The 21305-nt window shown below is 38.9% G+C and overlaps 1 protein-coding gene across 2 annotated transcripts in view; it reads right to left on the bottom strand.

Moving 5' to 3' along the window:
• Positions 1–21305, bottom strand: part of ATRNL1 (attractin like 1) — an 808308-nt gene that overhangs the window by 122301 nt on the left and 664702 nt on the right. For both annotated transcript variants that reach the window (XM_070780901.1, XM_070780902.1), the window contains one exon: positions 9200–9314. In XM_070780901.1, the coding sequence (XP_070637002.1) occupies positions 9200–9314 (115 nt within the window). The remainder of the gene's footprint in view (positions 1–9199; positions 9315–21305) is intronic.

Below are 21305 nucleotides of genomic sequence, written 5' to 3'. Positions count from 1 at the left end.
TGGCAAGGACGCCATGCCTGCTAACCCTGAAAGAAGGCTGGGCAGAGGTCAAGGAGGGCCTTACATCCCAGAGTGAATGTCTGGACTCACTTCAACAGGCAATGAAAAGTTAGCAAAGGACTGGAAGAAGCACAAGCTGGAATCAAGATTGCCGGGAGAAATATCAATAACCTCAGATATGCAGATGACACCACCCTTATGGCAGAAAGTGAAGAGGAACTAAAAAGCCTCTTGATGAAGGTAAAAGTGGAGAGTGAAGAAGTTGGCTTAAAGCTCAACATTCAGAAAACGAAGATCATGGCATCCGGTCCCATCACTTCATGGGAAATAGATGAGGAAACAGTGTGAGACTTTATTTTTCTGGGCTCCAAAATCACTGCAGATGGTGACTGCAGCCATAAATTTAAAAGACGCTTACTCCTTGGAAGGAAAGTTATGACCAACCTAGATAGCATATTCAAAAGCAGAGATATTACTTTGCCAACAAAGCTTCGTCTAGTCAAGGCTATGGTTTTTTCCTGTGGTCATGTATGGATGTGAGAGTTGGACTGTGAAGAAGGCTGAGTGCTGAAGAATTGGTGCTTTTGAACTGTGGAGTTGGAGAAGACTTTAAGATCCAACCAGTCCATTCTAAAGGAGATCAGCCCTGGGATTTCTTTGGAAGGAATGATACTAAAGCTGAAACTCCAGTACTTTGGCCACCTGATGCGAAGAGTTGACTCACTGGAAAAGACTCTGATGCTGGGAGGAATTCGGGGCAAGAGGAGAAGGGGACGACACAGGATAAGATGGCTGGATGGCATCACTGACTTGATGGACATGAGTCTTAGTGAACTCCGGGAGTTGGTGATGGACAGGGAGGCCTGGCGTGCTGTGATTCATGGGGTCGCAAAGAGTCGGACACGACTGAGTGACAGATCTGATCTGATCTGATGAGAAAGGGAGTGAGAGAATTGTGCCTTCCTTTGGCAGAAGTCCAGATGGGAGGCAAACAGGGCCCGAGCAAAACATGGAGGGAGTGAAAACGGCAGAAGGAAGTCTGCTCTATCTGCCTCAGGGGTAAAACCTAAAGAACTTCGTGGCTACAGGGATGTTGAAGGGGAGAAGAGAAGGAAGAAAGCTAACTCCAAAGTTTCAAACTTGAGCCACTGAGAAATGGACTTTACAAGAACAGTAAATTCAGGGGACTCCCCTGCTGGTCTGTTGGCTAAGACACCATGCTCCCAGTGCAGGGGACCCAGGTTCGATCCTAAGTCAGGGAACTAGATTTCACACAGCACAACAAAAGATTCTGCATATCCTTAGCACAACCAAATAAATAAATTTAATTAAAACAAAACAAAACAGTAAATTCAGAGGAGGGGAGTAGGGGGCAATAATGGGAGAGAGGGAAGGAAGAGTGACTTTACATTAAAACTGGAGAAAATCCAGTGATGGCTGAAGATCCATGGAGTTGGGAGTTAGCATCTGAAAAGTTCCTGCAATGAGCAAAGAGAGCATCATCCTAAAGGGAGAGGGTGGAGAAGGATGAGGAATTGGCTCAGGACCAATCCTTAGGGAATGCCCACCTATACTTGGAGTGCTGGCGAAGCAGGCAATGAAAACATGGGAGGTGCCCTACATCCATTGTCTCAAGTAAATTCTCAGTAGCACCTGTGATAGATCGAGGCGAAGAACACCAGAGAGAGTTTCCAGAAGGTGGAGAGGCAAGATGGGGAATATTCAACAGTCGAACACCACAGAGACACAATGATAAGAACTGAGGAAAGGGTATTTTAATGACTATGTTTACCGTTTTGCTACTACTGCTGAAAGATGTGCAAGCTTATCAATTGTACGTAAGTTTTATTTCACCTCTTTCTCATAACATTGTCTATTCTTCATTCACAAAACTTAACCTGTTTCACAATTACAGGTTTATCTGCATGGTTATTTGTTTCTGTGCATCTCCACACAGGCACTAACATCTGTGGGGGCAGGGACTCTGTTTTGTTCTCTACCATATAATACACTGCTTGACCTGTAGCAGATATTGTTACATGTTATTTTTAATAAATAAATATAACAAATGAAGATGCATAATAACTATATTTTGGAAAGAAGATAAATTCAGTTGCTTCTGTAGATTTTGTTTACTTTGAATATCAGAGTTTTTTGAGACAAAGTCACATTATTCACAATAGTCCCAGACATTTGTTCTTATCTCTGTTGCACCCTGGGCTCTCTTTCCTCATTTTGTAGTTTATTTTGCCCCGAGTGCCCACTGTTTCTTCCTTCTTTATGAAGACCCATATGCTGGATGAGACACTAGTGGTAAAGAATCCTCCTGCCAGTGCAGGAGATGCCAGAGATGTGGGTTTGATCCCTGGGTCAGGAAGATCCCCTGAGTAGGAAGTGGCAACTCACTCTGGTATTCTTGCCTGGAAGATTCAATGGAGAGAGGACCCTGGAGGGCTACAAGCCTGATGGGGTGACAAAGAGTTGGACACGACTGATCACGCACGCACACTGCATATGCTGGATGTAAACAATGTCTGAACTTGAGGTTAAAAGGTAACCTACGTGACAGATTGTTCTAATAAGTTGTGATACAATTCAGTGGTTTTATTTCTTATTCCAGCTACCTCAAACAAAAAGAGTGCTAAGGTCAGATCAACAGGTGTGTTTCTGTAATTTGAAGATACTGTGGCAGAGTTATGGAAGGAAAACAGAGTCCTAAGGGACAGAAAACTGTAGAAGCTTCTGGAAAATGTAAATTAGTTAAAAAAAAAAAAGGCTTCAGAGGCCTGAGTGCTACACTGAGAGTCAGCAGACCTGGAGTCTGTTTCCAGTCCACCTCAGAGACCCTCAGTCTCTGACTGGTGCTATGAGACTCCTTTACTCACTGAAGTAGGGCAACATGAATGATCTGCCTTATCCAAACATGCTGCAGAGACTGGGAACTAGACTTTTTAAATAAAATTAAGAACTTTTAAAACTTTTTAATTGGAGGATACTTTACAATATTGTGTTGGTTTCTGCCATACATCCACATGGATCAGTCATAGGTAAACATATGTTTCCTCCCTCTTGAACCTCCCTCCTACCTCATCCCACTCCTCTAGGTTGTCACAGAGCACCAGATTTGAGCTCCATGCATCATACAGCAAATTCCTACTGGCTAGCTGACTTCTCTAGTGGCTCAGCTGGTAAAGAATCCGCCTGCAAATGTGGGAGACCTGGGTTTGATCCCTGGGTTGGAAAGATCCCCTGGAGAAAGGAAAGGCTATCCACACCAGTACTCTGGCCTGGAGAACTCCATGGACTGTATAGTCCATGGGGTCACAAAGAGTTTGACACGACTGAGCGACCGTCTAGTGAAGGCCAGTGGTCATGTATGGATGTGAGAGTTGGACTGGGAAGAAAGCTGAGTGCCGAAGAATTGATGCTTTTGAACTGTGGTGTTGGAGAAGACTCTTGAGAGTCCCTTGGACTGCAAGGAGATCCAACCAGTCCATTCTGAAGGAGATCAGTCCTGGGTATTCATTGGAAGGACTGACATTGAAGCTGAAACTCCAATACTTTGGCCACCTGATGTGAAGAGTTGACTCACTGGAAAAGACCCTGATGCTGGGAGGGATTGGGGGCAGGAGGAGAAGGGGACGACAGAGGATGAGATGGCTGGATGGCATCACCGACTCGATGGACATGAGTTTGAGTAAATTCCGGGAGTCGGTGATGGACAGGGAGGTCTAGCGTGCTGCGATTCATGGGGTGGCAAAGAGTTGGACGTGACTGAGAGACTGAACTGAACTGAACTGAGCGACCTTCACTAGTATTCTTTCCTGGAGAACGCCATGGATGGAGGAGCCTGGAGGGCTATGTCCATGGGGTTGCAAAGAGCCCAAGATGACTGAAGCGACCACCAGTTTCACTTCACAATGTGTATGTTATTTTTTTAGTTCAACGATTGGTGCTAGTTACTTTTATTCCCTAACATGTAATATATGGAATATAGTTTCTTAACTGGTCTTGAGCAGCTGGAAAGGCAAGTTAAGCTACACCTCAGAAACAATTTATTGCTCTTCTTACCCCAAACTGGCATGATTTAGCATAATGGATAGTAGAACTGTACAACAGGAATGGAGTGAAACCCATCCTAGGAATCAAACCCAATCCTGTCATTTCATACACGTAAAAATACGACCCAGAAATGAAAAGACTTGGCCACCCAGTTAGCTGGTGGCAGAGCTGGATCTGGACTTTGGGTGGGACTTGTGACTCACACACATATGAGCTAAAGTTGTGGTCCTAATAACATGTGGCCCCATGTTCTTAATACCAAATGGAGTCATATTTTCACTAGCAGATATGTTGCAGCATGAACATATTTGCATTCTATCAAATTCCTATAGTTAAGTCACCAGGAAGGAGAAATCTACCTTTCTTGTGCCTTAAACCCAATGCTTAGCAGAACCTCCAGGTCCTTCCTCCTTCATCTGGATATAAAGCTTTTTCCAGAAGAAGAGCAATTGAGAATCCCACTGTATCTTTATCCAGAGAAGCACAGTGATAAGGCAGAGTCTTGGCTGCTGAGGATCTAGGTGGCCTTGAATTTGACTTCGGGTTTACTCACTCACTGGCAGTACTGGCCCTTGGATGAGTCATTTAATCTGTCTTGAGTTTAAGGATATATATTTTTTTAATTTGTAAAAGTGGGATAATAATAGCTACTTCTCAGGTTCATTAAGAGGATTAAACAAATTAGTGTATATAAAGAACCTGCTTCAGAGTTCTCTTCCCTCTTGTTCTGCTTTTTGTTATCCTTTCTTTTCATCTGATCAAATCAAAGTTCTCTTCTTGTCATTATTATCCATGATACTGTGGGTAGACTGTCATTTTAAAAATCGTACAATATTTCTAGATTTTTCAAAATAACCTGGTCAGCCTGCCAAAACTTCAAAGCCTTAGGGAAAAGAATTTCAAAACCTTAGAAATTCCAGTAGCTTTCATTTTGTTTGTTTTGCCAAACATGAAGCCAGATCAGGGCAAAATTCTACATTTTAAGTTAAGCACCTAACTCCTTTCGGGCAGTGGACATTTTGGCCACCAGATTTTTAATCCAGTGATAAAAGTTAATCTGCTGCATATTAGTAAGAATCCATAAACTATGAAATCAATCATCCTCCATCACAAAGTGACAGCAATCATGATCATTTTCAATTTATGCTTTTGAAGAGCTCTCTTTGTCCACATTTCATCTTAATATGACTATAAAATGCGTGGGGACCTTGCTCTGCAAGGTGACGGGTGATATGCTTGCCCTGCTTTCATGGGGACGTCAGCCTTTCAACCACTCTAAGGTCAAGAGAAAGTGGCTGTGTACATATGTCCACAGCAGAAATCCTGCTTTAGCCCAGAGAGTCTGGCGTGGTTGGCAGTGGTGGTTCATAGGAAATACAAGGATGAAGCAGCAGGTTTACAGAGCTAGGGAGCAGGGAACCTAATTAGCCCAGCGCCAGGAGTGCCAAAAAGCCTATTTAGTATTTTTTGCTTTTCTTCTTCTAAGCTACCTAGAGGGAGAATTGCTCATAAACATCTACATGCATTATATGGAAAAAAAAAAAAAAAAAAAGACTACTGAATGGAGTAATCTAAAGGATGAATCTGCAGTTTCTCTTCTGACGTCTGCTAAGATGAGCCACAGAAGGGACTCCATGCATTTTAGACAGACACTAAAAGGGCCATGTCTAATATTACTTGCTAAATAATACTGGAATATCTGCTGGTAGAAAGAGCATAAAGTCCAAAGACAAGGCCATGCTTTGAATTAAAAAAAAAAAACAAAAAAACACACTAGTTGCTACTTAAAAGAGATGGCCAGAACTAACCTTTGCTTTTTTTCCAAATCACTTATTTGTTAGTGCTGACATGTAGGCTCTGAGAGAAAGCCACCATGCTCGCAGGATGCTTCCGCCTTCTCCATATCCTCAAACTCATCCTTCTCTTAAATGCTTTTATTCATGGTAATGAAGAGTGCATTATGAAAAGCATCATTTGACATTTAGGAAGCTATGTTTCAGAAAAGGGCCTGATTAAAAAATTAGAAATCGTACAAAGTACTGCAAGAGGACTTTTAATCTAATAATTAATGTTTATTCATCACTGAATAGATACATTCACATTAGGAGACATAAACAGCCCAAGAACCAAGAGAAGACTCTGGGAACCCTGTCCTTTACACAGTGAGAATGGCGTTTGTCCATGAGGCTCCTCCTCCACTTTCTTCTTAACTCCCTCTCACCTCTAACCCTGCACCAATGCTGGAGGAGGCTCTTCAGAACATAAGGCTCCTGGTGGTACAATTAGAGAATCAATGAATGGATTCTAGTCCAACTGCTCATTTTATTATTGCTCACTGAGTCTCATAGATAGAAGTGGTTGCTCAAGGTCATGTTTCCCAGGTCTCCTATCATTATCATCAAAAATATTTATGAACTGCTTTCTATACACTGTGATAAGCAGAGACACACATCTTTATCTTCCTGTCAAGGTACGAGATGAACCGAACATTAGCAATGAGATAACCAATGTCAACATTTCCCTCTGAAGAGCCAATATGGTGCCCAAACTATCAATGGAATGCAGTTCTTCTCAAATACTTGATGATACTATGATAAGTTTCCATTGACAAGGTACACACCAAATTATCTTGATGAAAAGGGAAAAAAATAAGTCATTTAGTTTGCATACTGGTGTCAACATTTGCCTTGATTAGAGAAAACGCATATGTGAACACTAGAAAATTTCTATTGGCATTGTCTTTTTTACCCCTGGAAAGTCAAGAGTTTTTCTTAAAAAACATATTGTTTCCCACATCTTACCATGAAAAATTTCAAACACACAGAAAAGTGGAAAGAATTTTACAATGGACTCCAGGATTCACATCACCTAGATCCTACAATTAACATTTCTTTACTTGCTTTATATCTTCCATCTGCTCATCCTACTATCCACCCATTAGTAATATTATGTCTTTTATGCATTTCAAAATAGACTGCAGACAGAAGACAACATTTTATTTTGAAGGAGTAGAATCAATGAGTTTTCCTAGTCCTATAGAATTGGCTAAAAAAATTATTTTTTTTTCCAAGGAAGAACAAACTCATCCTGAATGGTGCACACAGATACTCAACAGAGTTCAATGTATAGCCACTATAAACAGTGTGGCAAATTAGCTCAAGTTTTGGTCTACTTTTATTAACCCTGTAGATGTTTTCAGTACTCCTCCAAATGTTTGACTTTGTGAAGACATGGGCTGTAGATTACAGAAAAATAAGCTCTCTCCTATAGATCATAGGAGAAAATTACCTGGAATGTTAGTAATAAATATTTTTGTTGGTGTTTGGCTCTGTACTCTAATACTTTCTAATTATTCCTTGAGTGTAGGAATACAGAGATTTATATACATAAATTCCTTTCATTTATAAAGTGAGTTTTATGATACCTATAGCTCATGCTTGTCATAAGGATCAACCATGAAAAATAGGAAAACACTTGGTAAGGAGTAAAAATCTGTGTGCATCTAATATAGCATTATCATTAGTAATTGCAATGCACCTTCATAAAACACAGCTGAGGTAATGGTCCCCACTGCTGTTTGGCTTTTTCAAATCAGTCAAATAGATTTCAAAGGTTAAAGGGACAGAGTATTGGCAGTTGCCTTCACTCTGCCTTTCAGTACGTCATCTTGTCAAGGATCTAGAAGAACCTTGGTGTATATCGCATAGACTTGTTTTCATTAGCAAAGTGTTTGTTTTGGACATCATCCCATCCTTGAAACAATCCTTCCATTAGCTGGGCACACTACCTATAATTATCCATCTTATCTGACCAGTGCCAAGGTATTCTGTTCACTGCATCCCCTTTACCTTGGTGGTTCTGAAAGGAGAAAGGGGAGGCACTCAATTCAACATATGAGAAGGTTTATTTCATTGAATAAAACAACTACAAATGAACTGTGGGTAGAAATTCCTACAACAGGATATCATCAGGCACCATAACTGACAAGTTTGGAGGTGATGGAGATCTTCTGTTGCCATACGGAAAAAAATATATTACATGAATATCTTAAAATTTATAAGCTATAAAGTAGGGTGGCTTCCATTTTTGTATCTTGTTGGGCACAAATCGAGAAAGTAAGGAGCAAGGTCAGAGCTAACTAGGGAATTAAGGAAAGAAAAATAAGCAGGGAGATGAGTTCATCATCAATTTCCATTACTGAGAACCTGCCCACATCCTTGCACTTTATTTTACCCTTAAGGGGAATTGAAGAGAAAGATAGATTTGAAATCACCCTTACCCTTAAAAAGCATCCATTTCACTAAGAGTTGTTTAGATAAAACAATTGGGAGAAAGAACAATTAGAAACTGTGATCAGAAAGAAGAGGATATGTACAAAGAGAAATAGACACACTTGCTGATTTAGCAACAAGTTATACTCAACATTGGGCATGTTTACAATATAGACAATGGTCAAAACAATGAGAAGATCTCTAAGAGGATACATGGAGTTACTTCAAATTTAAAATATGCTTTTTATGCAGGAAAACAAATATCAGAGGAAAAGGCTGGCTGTGCTCAACTAAAGGTGAGGGTCCCCAGGTCTATGAACCACACCTGGCTGGTGCTGACAGCAAGAACATATTTTAAATGTTCCAGGATGGATGCATCAAGCTCTTATCCTCTGATGCCACAAAACATTCCAAACATGCAAGTGAGTTCCTTAATTAGATTCCGTATTTATGAAGCAAGCTTCTAATCGCATTTATAATTTGGCAACCTATATGATTCACATACTGGGAGAAAAGTAGCTGCCCAAAAGGGTCAAGAACTTGTTTTCCCCGCTAGTGAAAGTACTCCTTGTAATTACAATGACCAACTGAAGTGTGTGTGTATATACATACATACATGTGTATATTACATACAAATACACACATATATTCAATATGCATTTCTAAGACAAACATTGGCAAATCTGAATTTATAGCAAGGCAGATAGTAAGATACTTGGATAGAAGTTGTATTCTAATAAAATTTAACCATACTCTGAATTAGAACCTTGCAAATATCTTTATTATGCTGTCTGGTAGTATTGTTTATTTCTTCTGTTCCGTCTACATGTTTTGCTTAACTGTTGATGGTGCCTCATTCATCTTACCTGACTGCCCAGGGGGAGGGGCACCTGATGGCCCTCGCGGTAGACAAAGAAACACGGTCAGAACTGCAGCTCTGTTCCCAGCACAGGGTTCAATGGCTATTGGTTTGGGTGCTCCCTGAAAAAGAAAACCCATTCTAAATTTGCATTGTTTACACAATACTGTTACTCTACTTTTCTCTTATGCTTCAGGCAGCTAAAATGTACATTCTTAGTAGTTGAAGAGACACCACATTTCAATTTTTAATAGTTCAATTGAGTATTTTATTGTAGTACTATTTTGTTTTTTTTGTAGTGGTGGTCATTTACATTTGGAAAACATTTTTCTTGGGACATGTTAGCATGTGTTTTTGCAATTTTTGAAAAGTGCTCATTGCTTTGCTCTATTTTCATCTTTTTTTCTCTAACAGTTTATTTTTTAGTGAAGTGAGGTTTACAGAAAATTAAGAGGAAGCTATAGATATTTTCTATCTATATTATTTATCTTTTATTTTTATATATATCTATCTTATTTAACTTGTATGCAGAGTACATCATGAGAAACGCTGGGCTGGAGGAAGCACAGCTGGAATCAAGATTGCTGGGAGAATTATCAATAACCTCAGATATGCAGATGACACCACCCTTATGGCAGAAAGTGAAAAAGAACTAAAGAGCCTCTTGATGAAAGTGAAAGAGGAGAGTGAAAAAGTTGGCTTAAAGCTCAACATTCAGAAAATGAAGATCATGGCATCCGGTCCCATCACTTCATGGCAAATGGATGGGGAAACAGTGGGAACAGTGGCTGAACTTTATTTTTCTAGGCTCCAAAATCATTGCAGATGGTGATTGCAGCCATGAAATTAAAAGACGCTTGCTCCTTGGAAGGAAAGTTATGACCAACCTAGACAGTATATTAAAAGGCAGAGACATTACTTTGTCAACAAAGGTTCGTCTAGTCAAGGCTATGGTTTTTCCCGTAGTCATGTATGGATGTGAGAGTTGGACTGGGAAGAAAGCTGAGTGCCGAAGAATTGATGCTTTTGAACTGTGGTGTTGGAGAAGACTCTTGAGAGTCCCTTGGACTACAAGGAGACCTAACCAGTCCATCCTAAAGGAGATCAGTCCTGGGTGTTCATTGGAGGGACTGATGTTGAAGCTGAAACTCCAATACTTTGGCCACCTGATGTGAAGAGCTGACTCATTTGAAAAGACCCTGATGCTGGGAAAGGTTGAGGGCAGGAGAAGAAGGGGACGACAGAGGATGAGATGGTTGGATGGCATCACCGACACAATGGACATGGGTTTGGGTGGACTCCGGGAGTTGGTGATGGACAGGGAGGCCTGGCATGGTGCAGTTGATGGGGTCGCAAATAGTCGGACACAACTGAGCAACTGAACTGAACTGAACTGATAGATATTTTCCATAAACCCACTGCCCCCATGCACAGCCTCCCTGATTATTAAGATCCCCACTAGAGCAGCACATTTGTAAAAAGTGATGAACCTAGAATGACACATCTCTAGCAACCAGAGTCCTCAGTTTACATTAGAGTTCACTCTTGGTGTTGTATGTTCCATGGGCTTGGACAGACATATAATGACATGTACTCATCACTACAGTATCATATAGAACAGTTTTGTGTGCTCAGTCGCTTCAGTCTTGTCTGACTCTTTGCAATCCCATGGACTGTAGCCCGTTAGGCTCCTCTGTCCGTGGAATTCATCAGGTAAGAATACTTGCTTGAGTGGGGTGCCATGCCCTCCTCCAGGGGATCTTTCCAACCCAGGGATCAAACCTGTGTCTCCTGCACTGCAGGCAGATTCTTTACTGCTGAGCCATGAGGGAAGCCCAGAGAGTAGTTTAACTGCCCTTAAAGTCCTTTGTGCTCTGCCTGAAACTCCAGGAAATTACTAATCTTTTTATTGTCTCCATAGGTTTGCCTTTTCCAAAATATCATAGCATATAGCTGAAATCATACAGTATTTAGCTTTTTCATATTGAGTTATTTCACTTAAAAATACACATTTAATGTTTGTCTGTGTCTCTTCAATGTTTGGTGCTCCATGATATTCCATTGTCTTGATGTATTATACTTTATTTATCTATTCAACTATTGAAGGACATCTTGATTGCTTCCAAACTTTGGCAATGATTAATAAAGCTGCCCAAAACATCCATGAATAAGCTTTTGTGTGGACACAAATTCTCAACTCCTGTGGATAAATATTAAGGAGCATGACTACTGTCATGACTACAGTACCTTGTGTCATTTAACACTAAATCCTACATCTAAATAAATAAATGTATTTCAATATATTTGATATTTGATATGTAGTCTGTGAGCCACAAAGTTGCATAACTTCTGTTGCTTTTTCACAATCGCTTCTTCTCACCAATGATAAAATAGTTTAATCAAATTATCACAATCCAAAATATTATATCTTTAAAAATATTTTCCCAGTTTTATTGTGACATAATTGACATAGAGCAAGACACATCTTTAATATCATTTCAGTGAAATACATATGTAATAATCACCCATCAATATATTTTTAAATAAATTAATGAACTGTAATTTGGGCTACCCTGGGTCTTCATTGCTGCTCATGGGCTTCCTCTAGTTGTGGCAAGTGGGGGCTACTCTAGTTGTAGTGTGAGGGCTTCTCATTGTGGTGGCTTCTCATTGCAGAGCACTGAGAAGTGCCTAGTGGGCACTTCTCATTGCAGTGCCCACTAGGGCACTGGCTTAGTGTTGCCCCATGGTAAGTGGAATCTTCCTGGACCAGGGATGGAATTCATGGCCCCTGCATTGGCAGGTGGATTGTAAACCACTAGATCACCAGGGAGGTCCCCACCAATGCATTTGAATAAATGCATTATATTTGTATTAAATAATATAACTTTCAGTTCAGTTCAGTACAGTCACTCAGTTTTTGCAACCCCATGGACTGCAGCACGCCAGGCCTCCCTGTCCATCACCAACTCCTGGAGTTTACTCAAACTCATGTCCATTGAGTCAGTGATGCCATCCAGCCATCTCATCCTCTGTTGTCCCCTTCTCCTCCTGCCTTCAATCTTTCCCAGCATCAGGGTCTTTTCAAATGAGTCAGTTCTTCATATCAGGTGGCCAAAGAATTGGAGTTTCAGCTTCAGCATCAGTCCTTCCAATGAATATTCAGGAAAGACTTCTTTTAGGATGGACTCATTGGATCTCCTTGCAGTCCAAGGGACTCTCAAGAGTCTTCTCCAACACCAAAGTTCAAAAGCATCAATTCTTTGGCGCTCAGCTTTCTTTATAGTCCAACTCTCACATCTGTACATGACTACTAGAAAAACCATAGCCTTGACTAGATGGACCTTTGTTGGCAAAGTAATGTCTCTGCTTTTTAATATGCTATAACTTCAGAAATAAAATAAGTGAATACATAAAAATGATTACACGTGATGCTAGTACTTTTATTAAGTACTTCCTATGGATTAGTGTACAAAGTGCTCTCTATATATTAATTTATTTAAATCTTACAAATGGATAAGCTAAGAACACTGAAGCAAGAGATTAAAAAAACTTGCTTAAATTTACAAAACCAGAAAGTAGCAGGGCTGAGATTTAAACACAGATAGGCTGTCTCCTGAGTCGATGTTCTTAGCAACACAGGGAAGTTTATCGTATTATGAATGTAGGAAAATTCATGCACCCACACACATATACATAAACACATGTGTAAGTGCACATGTGTGAACACATACAATCCACGCACACACAAGTGAACAAAAGCACATACAGAATTTAAGTTTAAATACAATGTCACCTTTGAAACAACAGGAATGTCATTTTACCTGAGGAATGCTGATTTTGGCTATTTCCCTCAAAAAGTACCGGTGGGACATGCTTGACTTATCAAAGAAACATCTACACATTAAGGCAAAATTAAATAGAAGAAAAAGTACCATTACTTTAATTTTTAGAATAAATGATTTGTTTAGTCTTGGCTATTTCACTTTAAAAGTGCAGGTAAGACATGGTTGACTTATCAAAGTAACATCTCTACATAAAGGTAAAATCAAATAGAAGAAAAAAATACCACTGCTTTAGTTTTTAGAACAAATACCTTGTTTAGTCTTTTATTTTAAACTGATATTTGAATTTCTCAGAAGAAACACAGACATATGTATTCATCCACCTCGAATATTTTAGAATACTGCCAGTTCCAGAAAGTTTAACGAGGCATTAAAGATAAAATATGTCCCTTTTCATGTAAAACTTAGACTGAAATTTCTGGTGACAACGGTTTTATGTGGTTATAAAGGATTTCTCCTTTATAGTGATATAAATCTCATGTTTTAAAATTATCCTCATACAGATTCATTTTGGGAATTTTCGATATAAAGGTGAAAGTGGCCATGGTAACAGAAGAAAAGGGCATAAAACTCTTCCAAGAAAATGCTGTAAGCCATGTTGCAATACCTGTATCAAGTTACATGGTCTATGGTTTTCCCCTTTAAAGCTTACATTTAATTTAACAGACTTATTTTTGAAAATGTTAAGCCAAAATCAGCATAAGTACACAGATATTCTTCGATGATGCAAATATTTAGAGAATAGGCTTGTCATATTCCAAGGATAACAGAAAAACACTATGAATGTTTTGAACCATATTTCTAGGCTCCTGAAATTTATCCTAATTTAATAAATGCAAAGTATATGTAAAGGTCAATTGGTTAAAATATACTAAGAGAAGATAGAATGAATTCATGTTTAAATGATGGTGATATATTAGAAATACTCACATCCCTTTTAATATACCTAAGAAATAATTCATCATTTCCACCATGAGGCAAGGTTTTCTTCGCTATTTTGTTCTTAAGCACTCAATGAAAGTGAAAAAGTGAAAGTGTTAGTCAATCAGTCGTGTCTGACTCTTTGCGACCTCGTGGACTGTAGCCTGCCAGTCTCTCTCCAGGGAATTCCACAAATAAGAATACAGGAGTGGGTTGCCATTCCCTCCTCCAGGGGATCTTCCTGATCCAGGGATTGAATTCGGGTCTCCCACATTGCAGGTGGATTCTTTAGCATCTGAGCCACCAGGGAAGCCCTAAGCACTCAATAGCACTACTCAGAATATCCAAAGCCACGCTAAAACACTTGATTATAAAACTAAGAACGATTTCGCAATTATAACACGTGCACACACACACACACACACAAAACAACAACCAGTTGAGAAACCGTGCTCTTGGTTTACAAGATTTATAAAAACAAGAAACAATTTGAGAGTACATCAGCTGATAAATAGCTAACATTTATTAAGTGCTTACAATATGCCTTGTGCATATTATGTGTTGTCAGGCTGCATTTCTGCTGCTTTAAGCACTAGAAGAAAAGGTTTTAAACATCAGACGCCAAGGCCGAAAGCCCCAACTGAGAGAAAAATTAGTAAAACAAAAAACAAAAAAAACTGTAAATTTCAAATAGAAAATGGCTTAATTATTTAATACTTTAAAACTTCAGAGAGTCAGCAACAGATAAAAGACAGTGTAATAAAATACCTTGACCGTGGGAAAGAAATTATTTGCATAGAGGCCACTTCTGTAGAATCTTCCTTAAAATAATTCTCTCACTCTTAATTTTACTGCTATTGCACAGAAAACATTCAGAAATTTCATTATATTGATAGGCTATATGAAAGGAGATTATAATCCTATTTTAAAATCAAATTGGCTTACAACTTTCTCTATTTTTAGCTATAAAATTTTCATAAAAGGATATTAGCAAAAATATGAATGATTTATTATGTTTAAAATATTAGTGACTAGCACAGCTCTTTGACACTTCTGGCAGAAATTCATATAATTTAAAAAATTATTTCCAAAGACTTTGTGGCAAATATTACTTTCAATAAAGTATTTTAAACAAAAAAGAAAAACAGTTTATAGCACTTGGGTTTTGCAACAGAAGACAGCAAACCCCCCTGAATGAAATTTCTGATACCTTGAGTTTGTCAGTTGTTTAGCAATAAATACAAAGCCATGCATCAAAATCATTTCACAATGACATAACATGTTCACTGAACTGTGCAATTTATCATACATTTTCCATGGCTGCCTTTGAAAGCGATAAGGCATGGGTTTGTTTGCCCACAGCACTCAGCAACTGTGATTTACTTCTAGGCATTTTCATATTTGTTGTACCGAAAGAACCAGGCGTTAGACCGTGCCAGAAAACATCACTGACAGTTATGTAATTAGCAGTCCTTGTTTATTAAGCACACAGAGCTTTTACAAAAGACTTGTTTTGTTCACAGCAGTTACTTCTGAAACTATTGTACTCATATCTTTAAGTTCTTGCTTTTTTTTGGAGCAATTCTAAAACTTTTTCTGTTTTTGAGCTATCAAAGACCAGCAAGTTACCAGAGAAGCTTCTGAAATCATAAGGATTTTCAAGATTACAGTTCTTAAAACTTCCAGTAACATATTCTGAAACGGAAACCACCTTGTGAACCCGGGGTCTGTCCTGGAAAACTGCTGCTACAAGAAGCCCTGGGTGTTTAGAAGACTTCAGTGGGCAAAAGCTGGCTGCTTGTTCCCTCCTCCAGTGTTTGCTTCTCAAAGAGTAAGTGAAGGAGGAAGTGGGTGACTTATAGAAATCACACTGAAGCCCATCACTGGAAACTAACCCCAGAAGCTGAGGATTTGAGAGAATTACATGTAACTGATGGAGTAGGAAGTGGCTACCCACTCCAGTATTCTTGCCTGGAAAATCCCATGGACAGAGGAACCTGGCGGATTACAGTCCATGGGGTTGCAAAGAGTCAGACATGACTGAGCATGCACGAATATATAACTGAATCGCTTTACTGTATACCTGAAACACTGTAAATCAACTATACTTCATTAAAAAAATAAAACAGAAAACAAAACCAAAACTTTTAATACTGCCAAAGTAGGGCTTGCCAACTCAAATTACTTCAAGGAACAGCTCACATTTATTAAGTGCTTACGATATGCCTTATGCTATGCCAAATGTTTACATGGGTTTAATCCTATTCCAAGAGGTAGGGGCTATTCCCATTTCATAAATTGTGATACTGAAGCTCAAAGAGTTTATGTAACATAACTAAGGTTGCAGACCTAACAGGTGAACAAGCCAGGATTTGGAAAAATATAGCTATCTTCTCACCTTGTATGCCTAACCATTATGCACACTGCCTGTACTAGGTAAGCAGATTGTCTTAACCTGTAGAGTAAGACAGTTAAAAGTGATGGGCACCACAGTGAACTGGAAAGTACAAGATTTATTTAAAACATTCACCCTCAAAAATGTTGCTGCCAAAAAAAAAAAGTCTATGTGTTAAAACGGGCTGAGAGCCACTACTTTGTAAAATGGAATTCAAGACGTCACTTCAGAGTTGCCAGGCTCTTGTGTCTACCCATTCACCAAACTTCATCTTTTATTCTGCACAAGTGCCATGTTTTAGTCAATGTAAGTGCTTACTCTTCAGTACTTGCACCCGGGGTTTCCAGAATCTGTTCCTTCTTCATTCATAATATTCCTACTGTCCAGGAGATCCTTCCTCTAGACCTCTAACTTTCCTAAAATTATATATCCCTCAGGGACAACTCATGCATGAAGTTTCCTCTGGTCTGAGGTATGTAGTCTCTCCCTCCTTAGTTCCCTAATTGTTATGGCCCTTTTCATTTTCCAAATGACACTTAAGCAAGTGTACTGTCTTCCCACTGGAACAAGCTCCTTGAGGGCAGGTCCAGTTTCTTATTCATGTCTATTGACCTTGTACTGACTTCGTCTATTAGAAAAGTGTAAGCACAGTGCCTGTGTTACCTTTTGGGAATAATTGTTTCCCAGTCTTATAGTAAAAGATTGATCCCAATCTTAGAAGATTTATAAGATAAATAAGATTTATAATCTTATAACAATCGTTAAGATTTTTTCCCAATCTTTTAGTAAAAGTATAGGTATTGATGTACATGTTGTATATCTCTATTAGATTCCTGCTCTTCCAAGGCAGATATCTAGTTAGACTCTTTTTTTTTTTTTTAACCTTACCTAAAACCTCCAATGGGGTGCTGGTGGTGGAGTGGGGGATTGGGGGAGGGTTCCCAGTGGCACAGTTGTAAAGAATTCACCTGTCAATGCAGGAGATGTAGGTTAGATCCCTGGGTCAGGAAGATTCCCTGGAGTAGGAAATGGCCACCCATTTCAGTATTCTTGCCTGGGAAACTTCATGGACAGGGGAGCTTGGCAGGCTACAGTTCATGGGCTCACAAAGAGCTGGACATGACTGAGTGATTAAGCACACACACAGCATCTAATGGAATGCATTTTTACACACGGTAAGTGAATTAGTAAGTGAAAGAATACATGGAATCATCACATGGTGAGATAACTGGTGGGCATGACTCAGTTTCTATCCAAATTATGAAATATTAAAGGGATAAAATAAAACACTGAAAAAGAATATTAGCTAACGTTTACTGAGTACTTACCAGGAGCCAAGAGCTGTGCTAAGCACTATATTTGATTACTGTCTTATTTTCTATTTTATACAGATGAATGAATTGAAATTCAGAGAAGTCAGACAATATTCTCAGGGTGACACAGCTAGAAAGTGAGAGGTTCAGGATTGGAACCTAGGTCTGTTTTTAACTGTATGATACTGTTAAAAAACATAGCTTAAGAAGTCAAGAAGTCTCTTATTCTCTCAGCTTCACTATTAATAGGAGAAATCAACTTAAGATATCATATTTAAAAATTATATGTGTGTATCTGCCCCATTTCTGAGCAGGGCAGTATTTAGCTGTGTGATCCTGGGCTTATTACTGAATCCAATTTTCCCAAGGGGAAAATGAACACGTAGGCTGGATGATTTTAGGATCTCTTTAACATTCTGTGACTATGATTTATGGAAAACCTTCAGAATTTGTGACATAACAATATCTAACACTTACTCTAAGTACAGTGAAATTTGAAATGTCCAATCTTCAGTAATATTTTTTCCTGTTCAGGTACTTCAAATGACACATTTAATTTTTAAAGCACATTATTATACATATGATGAATACATCATATATTACTAAATGGCCACCACTGCATGCCAGAAAAGCAATTAGAAAATTGAATCAAGGAATTAAGGATTAATGTGGATATGTTATACCTGTCAGTGGTAATAAGTGTTTTGACAAGGACAGAATAAAGTCTGACAGTATGCACAAATACTAATCTGATATATGAGTGAAATATTAAAAATGCAAACAACTGCACATTAATCACTCTAACATTTCCTTATTAGAACACTTTTAATGCTATTCTTATCCAAATCCATTTATAAATAAAATGAGTCTTTCTCAACAGCTTGCACAAGTTGGTATTCGCAGTTTAATGAGTATTTATATTGATATAAAATTTAGCTTTTAGTCACATTAGTAAAATAGAATTAATTTACTGAACATAGATTTAAGTCAGCCTGATGGTCTGGATCACAACTGATCAACTATGTTGATTCTATAGGATTAACAAATGCCAAGATTCCAGATCTCAGAAATGGATTCTCTAATTTTGTTGTTTAGACTTGAGAGAAAACCAAAAGTAAAAATCATATTCTCTCCTTATTTACCACTTGCATGAAATGATAAAGGAAAAAACCCATTAGCTAGCTTTACTTGCTAGGAGGATAATTCATATTAATAAAAGAAATTAAGCTGATGGACACTCTCAAAACCAGGGTTAAACTGCATTAGAAGAAAATTCAAAGAGAATGAGGTATTACACGTGGGAATAGGTGAAGGAATAAAACATAATTCACAGAATCAGTATGCGGCTCATGAAGTTCCAAAGGTATTCCTATCATAAGCTTAATTTTCGTATCGTAGCAAATATTTTGTCCTTTGTTAAAATGTCTCTATGTTCAATCTCTGTTCATAATCTCACTACACACACATATGCACACACACACATACACGCATTTTAAGGTTTATATCTATAGTAAAATATAGAGTTTAACTGAGTTTTACTGTTATTTTAATTGTGTGGCACTGCTTTGGGGAACGAATAGGCTAGATTATGGCAGCAATTATTTGTCACTTGCTTTTTCACAGGTATTTAGGTCCCCCAAAATAAGATACAATCTCTTTTTGAGATATGATATAATCATGCTTTGCCCCTGAGTTAGTCAATACACAGGCATGTTATTAGGGGGTGATTTTGAACAGATTATCTTTAAAAGTTGATTCCTGGTAGTATTTTTCAAAAACTTGAAATAGATTATCTGTTAAATAATTGCCATAATTAGATTTTTTACAACCTGTACTTTTCTCCATAGCTCTGTGCAAAAAGCAACCTAACCATTATACTTCATGTATTAATTTCAAAACTGGGACCATCCTTTCTGACCTCAGAAAGTACTGCTAAGTATGAGACAAATGTGTCTGTCAAACCCACTGGCTTCCCATCTTCCTTCAGCCCACCCTGTGCTCTTGTTCAGGCCATTTCATCTACCCAGATTTCTTGCCAACATCTACTATTTGCACACGATTCAGCTCAAAACTCTCAATCTGCAAGAAGCCATCCCAGGTCATTCCGGGCTATGCCGGCACCTTCTCACTCTACTCTATCTCAATAATTAGGAGTAAGCTATTTTTCCTATTGGGACCACTGGGAGGAAGCATAATGTAGTGGTTAAGAGACCAACCATTAGCAACCGCTGCCTGGGTTCACGTCACTGAGCCTCTGTGCCTCAAGTTTCTCAGCTATAAAATGAGCTAACTATCCTTCTGCATGGGCTTCCCAGGTGGCTCAGTGGTAAAGAACTTGCCTGCCAAGGCAGGAGAAATAACAGATGTGGGTTCGATCCCCAGGTTGGGAAGATACCCTGGAGGAGGAAATGGCAACCCACTCCAGTATTCTTGTCTGGAGAATCCCATGGACAAAGGAGCCTGGTGGGTTACAGTCCATGGGGTTGCAAACAGTCAGACACGACTGAGCACACACACATACACACACACTGGAAAAGGGAATGGCAACCCACTCCAGTACTCTTGCTTGGAGAATTCCATGGATGGAGGAGCCTGATAGGCTGCAGTCCACAGGGTCGCAAAGAGTCTGAATGACTGAGCGACTTACACACACACACATGTATCTCACAGTACTTGATAAAAGTCATCTATTATTATTATGATGCCATTCTGCCCAGTTCCCATTTTGCTTTTTTATTTTCCGTCCCATTAAATAATATGTTCAACTCAAAAGTAAGCTGTCTAAAGGCAGATACCATATTTTTAAAAGTTCTGTTAATGGCTTGAAATTAATTAATTAAGACATTAAGCCTCAAAGACAGAATTCTTTTAATTTAAATTTATTTATTTTAATTGGAGACTAATTACTTTACAATATTGTGTTGCTTTTGCCATATTGTGGGCTTCTAGGGTGGGAAAAATCTGATCTCAGTGCCAAATTTCCCACCTGTGTCATATCAACACTGTTTCTGTGTACCTGCCCATTTTTTCATTTCAGTTCTCTGCTTTTATCGGGGACTCCGATCTGACTGTGAGCATTATGTGCTACATAGAGTAAACTTGTCCTGGCACCTAAGACTGTGTGTTCAATAAATATTTCATGGATAAATGAGTATTTGATTTTTCTTTTCCAAATTGAGTACATGGTAAATCTCTAAAAGTTGTGACAAAAAAGTTATAAAGAGAAGTTTAGTCTACAGCAGATAGATATAAATCAGCAGGATCCTGGTATCTCTGTGTGTTTTGATCCTTTCCTAAACACATTACGTCATAAATGCAAGATGTGACCTTGGTCATGAAGCTGATAGAGCAATTCAATTTAAAAGGTAAGTGTGTGGGGCTTCCCTAGTGGTCCAGCGGTTAAGACTCTGCACTCCCAATGTGGGGGCCACGGTTCAATCCCTGGTCAGGGAGCTAGGAGCCCATATGCTTCACAGTGAGGAAAACAAAACAAAAGGTAAGTGTGTTAGGCCCCCTGCTGGCACATGGGGGTACAGCATGACACAGGCACGGTGCCTACCCTGGCAAAGCTTTCTCTGGGACAGTGGGACTGGGGGCATCTAAGACTATGTCAGAGCTAAATGCACTCACAGAGGTATG

Source organism: Bos indicus, chromosome 26, assembly GCF_029378745.1.
Source record: "Bos indicus isolate NIAB-ARS_2022 breed Sahiwal x Tharparkar chromosome 26, NIAB-ARS_B.indTharparkar_mat_pri_1.0, whole genome shotgun sequence".
NCBI lineage: Eukaryota > Metazoa > Chordata > Mammalia > Artiodactyla > Bovidae > Bos > Bos indicus.
This window is presented reverse-complemented; position numbering and strand designations above follow the sequence as displayed.